Source organism: Hyperolius riggenbachi, chromosome 1 (assembly GCF_040937935.1).
Source record: "Hyperolius riggenbachi isolate aHypRig1 chromosome 1, aHypRig1.pri, whole genome shotgun sequence".
Taxonomy (NCBI): domain Eukaryota; kingdom Metazoa; phylum Chordata; class Amphibia; order Anura; family Hyperoliidae; genus Hyperolius; species Hyperolius riggenbachi.
Genome location: NC_090646.1, coordinates 13550339 through 13555992, shown reverse-complemented (window position 1 = coordinate 13555992; position 5654 = coordinate 13550339). Strand labels below are relative to the sequence as shown.

The 5654-nt window shown below is 48.7% G+C and overlaps 1 protein-coding gene across 4 annotated transcripts in view; it reads left to right on the top strand.

The window, feature by feature from the left end:
• Positions 1 to 400: 400 nt before the first annotated feature.
• The window catches only part of LOC137544954 (uncharacterized), a 254449-nt gene continuing 249195 nt past the window's right edge, over positions 401 to 5654 (top strand). For all 4 annotated transcript variants that reach the window (XR_011025953.1, XR_011025952.1, XR_011025951.1 and 1 more), the window contains exon 1: positions 401 to 478. Coding sequence is in view for 1 of the 4 variants with exons in the window: in XM_068266061.1 (XP_068122162.1) it covers positions 463 to 478 (16 nt within the window). In the remaining 3 variants the exon portion in view is untranslated. The remainder of the gene's footprint in view (positions 479 to 5654) is intronic.

Sequence of the window (5654 nt, the reverse complement as noted above, 5' to 3'; positions counted from 1 at the left end):
TTGTGTGTATTTGAATCTAAAATATATGAAAGTCTAATGTTTATCAGTACATTACAGAAAATAATTAACTTTATCACAATATGCTAATTTTTTGAGAAGATCCTGTATATAGATTAACCTGTGCAATGCCCAACTGGCATAAATCTGCTAGTAATATATAGAAATGAAGCACATTCAGTTGCAGAACTGTGATGTATGATCAGCTGCATGTGCTCTTCCAGCAGCACAAAGAGTTACATTTTTATTATTGAGTGTCAGTGGACATGAGATCAGGACATGAGTGGGCCACAAGGTACAGGAAGGTTAATAACACAGAGTTGATAGCTCCAGGCAGGTGAACCTCCCATGAGTTACAACACAGGTCCAGAGTCCCATGATATGAACATTTCAGTACATTTGTAGCATTAGCAACGTGCGGACCAATATTAATCAGAGAAGCTCACAGGCCTCCTGGATCCAGCCATGTTATCAGCAAAAGGTAGTATATCTATTTCTTATCTATTTCTTTTTACATATGGGAGATTCAGTGACAACTCACAAGTAGCAGTGATTACTGAATCACCATGTCTTTCAGCCAACACACTCCCTATGAGGAATTGTGTCCACTAAGGGATCAGTGAATGCCAGCATTGTTGATCGGATACCTCATTATCCTATTCGAGTTTGGTCGAATTTGGATAGTAAACTATCCGAATTCACTTGAAGTTCGATATTCGAGTTATTCGAATACACGATTCGAACTCGGATATCCGACGTCACTATCTGAGTCTGTATTCTAGTAAAATATTCGAACTGACCTTAAATAGCTTTTAAAACTTGTATTGGAGGTCAATGATGCATGAAACCACCTTTTTTATGAAGAAAAACATCAAGTGATTATGTGGTGATGTAGTAGTTATAAAAAAGGTATCAAAAATAGTAAATTAACTTCATGAAAAGTGTTTGCATGAGTAGGTGTGTCCAAAATGGTTGTAAGTTGTAAGTCTTCATTTACGTCGTCTTCATCTTCTTCTTCTATATCTTCTTCTTCTTCTTCTATATCTTCTTCTTTTTCTTCTTCTTCTATATCTTCTTCTACTTGAATCTTCTTCATCTTCTACTTCTTGTATCTTCTTCAATTATCTTTTTCTTCTTCTATATCTTCTTCTTCTTCTATATCTTCTTCTTCTTCTTCTATATCTTCTTCTTCTTCGTCTTCTTCTTCTATATCTTCTTCTTCTTCTTCTTCTTCTTCTTCTATATCTTCTTCTTCTATATCTTCTTCTTCTTCTTCTATATCTTCTTCTTCTTCTATATCTTCTTCTATATCTTCTTCTTCTTCGTATTCTTCTTCTATATCGTCTTCTTCTTCTTCTTCTATATCTTCTTCTTCTTCTATATCTTCTTCTTCTTCTTCTTCTATATCTTCTTCTATATCTTCTTCTTCTTCTATATCTTCTTCTTCTTCGTCTTCTTCTTCTATATCTTCTTCTTCTTCTATATCTTCTTCTTCTTCTTCTATATCTTCTTCTATATCTTCTTCTTCTTCTTCTATATCTTCTTCTTTTTCGTCTTCTTCTTCTATATCTTCTTCTTCTTCTATATCTTCTTCTTCTATATCTTCTTCTTATTCTTCTTCTATATCTTCTTCTTCTTCTATATCTTCTTCTTCTTCTTCTATATCTTCTTCTTCTATATCTTCTTCTTCTTCGTCTTCTTCTTCTATATCTTCTTCTTCTTCTTCTTCTATATCTTCTTCTTCTTCTTCTTCTATATCTTCTTCTTCTTCTATATCTTCTTCTTCTTCTATATCTTCTTCTTCTTCGTCTTCTTCTTCTATATCTTCTTCTTCTTCTTCGTCTTCTTCTATATCTTCTTCTTCTATATCTTCTTCTTCTTCTTCTTCTTCATCTTCTTCTATATCTTCTTCTTCTTCTATATCTTCTTCTTCTTCTTCTATATCTTCTTCTTCTTTTTCTTCTTCTGTATCTTCTTCTTCTTCCTCTTCTTCTCTATCATTATATTATGTGTCTTGGTTTTCCTTTCTTTTGTAATATTTTTTTTTACTTCATTTGTGGAAATATTTTATTTTAATAACACCATAGTTATATTTGTGTTGATGGCATAATAGGTAGTGGCACATTGCAAGCCACAGCGCCTTTTTCTGTGTACCCTGGCAGTGGTAAAACACAGACATCAGCAGAAGGAGGAAGTAGTTGCAGCTATTGTAGTGTGGTAATAGCTGGTAGGAGAGTGGATGGCAGCAGAAAATAGTTCTTCTTCTGTTCTCCCTGGCAGTGGCAGTGGTAGCAGCACACAGAATGCAGAAGCTCAATGCAGCTACAGGAGGAGGAGTAGTGTGTGTCAGGCAGTGTGATGTGACTGACATAATAGGCCCTGGTTCCAGGCGGTGGTACCAGGGCCGTAAATAAACACCATGAGGTTCCAGACAGCGGTCGTGAAGCCCACATTGTGTCCAATACACAATTGGGACAGCACAGTTTTCAACCCGGACACCTCTAAAATAATTACATTTTTTTTTTTTTTTGCAAAATAATGCAGCTATTTTTGAGCGTAAATAGCTGGTGGCGCATGGGCAGCAGCACCTTGTAATGTGTTCCCTGGCAGTGGAGACACAGACAGCAGGAAGAAATACAGCAGCAGCAGCAGGTGTAATGTGTGTGTGCCTGCCACTTCATGTCCCCCTCTCGCCGACAACAGTGGCCAGGAATTCGCCTTCCACCCAAGCCTGGTTCATTTTGAGAAACGTCAGTCTGTCCACAGACTTGTGAGACAGACGAGATCGCTTCTCAGTGACGACTCCACCGGCTGCACTGAAGCAACGCTCTGACAGTACGCTGGAAGGGGGGCAGGAGAGCACTTCCAGGGCGTACTGCGCAAGCTCGCTCCAGATTGGCAGGTGCTTGAACCAATACTCCATGGGATCAACAGGGGCAACGCTGTCAAGCCCGCTGAGGGACCCCATGTAGTCAGCCACCATGCGGGTCAAGCGCTGTCTGTGACTGGAGAAGGATGCTGCTGCAGGCACCTCCTCTCTAGTCCCTGGCAGCTCTACACTCATGTAGAGCTCGTTGGTCAGAGACAGCAGGTCTGTGGTGCGCGTGCGCTTGCTGCTGGTGGATGCAGGCACCTGCTGCTGCCTCTGTGCTGGCTGGACAGTGGGGGTGGATGGCTGAGGGAAGGCTTCCTCCAAGCGCTCAACAAGGGACAGCTGCAAATCCCTCATTTGTTGCGCACGGTCTCCTCCTGCAGACAGGAACTGGCTGAGCTTCCCCTTCAGACGTGGGTCCAGCATCATGCAGATCCAGATGTCCTCCCTCTGCTTCATCTGGATGACCCTTGGGTCCCTGCGCAGGCACCTCAGCATGTGCGCTGCTATTGGGAAGAGTCTGGCCACGTCTGCTGGCACATCATCGGCAGCCCCAGAGCCGACAGTGCTGTCCTCCTCATCCTCTGCCTCCTCCACCTCATCCTCTCTCCACCCTCGCACCACTCCAGCTGCGCTCTGCTGCTCCCCCTCATTAGCAGCAAGGTCAGGGACCTCCACCAACTCCAAGCCCTCCTCCTCAGAGGTGGCCTGTGAAGCTGCCTGCAGCTCCTGCTGGTCCAAGGCTGCCGCTCCCTCTTCCAGCAGTGCACACAGGGCCCTGTCCAGCACACACACCATGGGGACCCACTCGCACACCATTGCATGGTCCCTGCTGACCATGTTGGTGGCCTGCAGGAAGGGTGCCAGCACTGAGCACACCTGCTGCATGTGTCCCCAGTCCTCTGTGGAGATGATGGACAAGAGGTTGGTGGCGGCACGCCCAGTTACAGTGATGGCGGCAACTGTTGCTCGTGGAACGTACTGGCTGACAGCCTGCCTCTGTTCAACCAGACGCTCCAACATCGCCAGGGTGGAGTTCCAGCGAGTTGGAACATCGATCATGAGCCAGTGCTGTGGCAGGTGCAGCTCCTTCTGCACCTCTTCCAGGCTCGCTACGGCTGCAGCCGAGTGCCGGAAATGACGCACAACCTTCCTTGCTGCCTCAAGGAGTCGGTCCATCCCCTGGTAGGTCCGCAGGAACTTTTGGACTACCAGGTTCAGGACGTGCGCCAGGCAGGGGATGTGGGTCAGGTCTCCCCTGCTGATTGCAGCAACCAGGTTTGCCCTATTGTCGGACACCACCTCTCCGACTCTGAGGCCTCTGGGGGTCAGCCAATTCCTCTCGGAGTTTGGCCAGGACATGGTTCGCCGTCAGTTTGGTCTTCCCCAGGCTGACCAATTCCAGCAGCGCTTGGCAGTGGCTTCACGCTGCTGCTGAGGCGGGGGGTTTGGGCTGGTGTGCCGGAGGATGGAAGCGGATCAGAGGAACCTGCTGCAATTCCGCTGACCCTGCATGGTGGCACCACCCACTGCGTTGTTGCTGCTGCTGCTGCTCTGACAGTGCCCGATGCTGCTCCCCCCTCCTCACCCCCTTCCACCAAGCTGACTCAATGCACGGTGAAGGACAGATAGCGGCCTGTCCCAAATTGGCTGCTCCACGAGTCCATGGGGACGTGGACCCGTTGACCCACCACGTGATCCAGCCCTCTCCCGACATTGGCCATCACAGAGCGGTGAAGTGCAGGGATGGCCGTGCGTGCAAAAAAATGTTGGCTGGGGATTGGCCAATCGGGGGCTGCACACATCAGGAGCGCAAGCATGTCGCTCCCCTCCTGCACAAGGGAATAAGGCAGGAGTTGGAAGCACATGGCCCGTGCCAGCAAGCCGTTCAGCTGACGCACGGGACGGCTGCTGGGAGGCAGAACCCTGACCACCCCCTGGAAGGTGTCGCTGAGCAGGGTCTGGCGACGCCTTTTGCTGGCACAGGAATCACTGGAGGGAGCAGAGGAGGCCACTGAGGACTGGCTGCCAGAACAGGCCTCAGTGTCAGCGGCAGGAGTTGCAGAGGGAGGAGGAGCAGTGCGTTTCTGATTCACTCCTGCTGGTGCTTCTGGAGGAGGTGGAGGAGGGCGGGTGGCTGCTGCCGACGGCTTCGCAGTGGTGGCGGGTCTGCCACTGCCACTGCCAGCTTCCTTCAATTTCATGAACTCCTCATGCTCATGAAAGTGTTTCCCTGCCAGATGGTTCACCAGAGAGGTGGTGCCGTACACAGAGGGCTCCTTCCCTCTGCTGAGCTGCTGGCGGCACTGGTTGCAGGTGGCATACTTGCAATCCACATATGGCAGGGTGAAAAAATTCCAAATTGGGGAGGTGAAGTTTCTCCTCGGCTCGAAGGTGCTGCTGCCGCTGGTCTCCCTGTGGTGGTTGGGGGGGGGGGGGCTTGGGCCGGCTGGTGGCACTGGCAGAACTCTCCGGATCAGCACGCTGTGTGGCCTGCATACCACGCCCATTTCTAATCCTGCCCATGTCTGCGATGCTGATCCTTCTAGCAAGGCCCGCAGCCGCATCCTCCTCCTCCTCAGAGCTGATGACATCCCCAGGATCTGCCACCCAGTCTCTGTCCTTCACCCTGTGATCATCATCATCCTCCCCCTCCGCAAACATGTCCTGCTGGGATGACCCCACAAACTCCCCTTCTGCATGCATGGGCTGATGGACACTCACCACTGTCTGACTGTCCAAAGCATCATCCCCCAAAGTGCCCATCAGCATTTCTTCCTCCTCA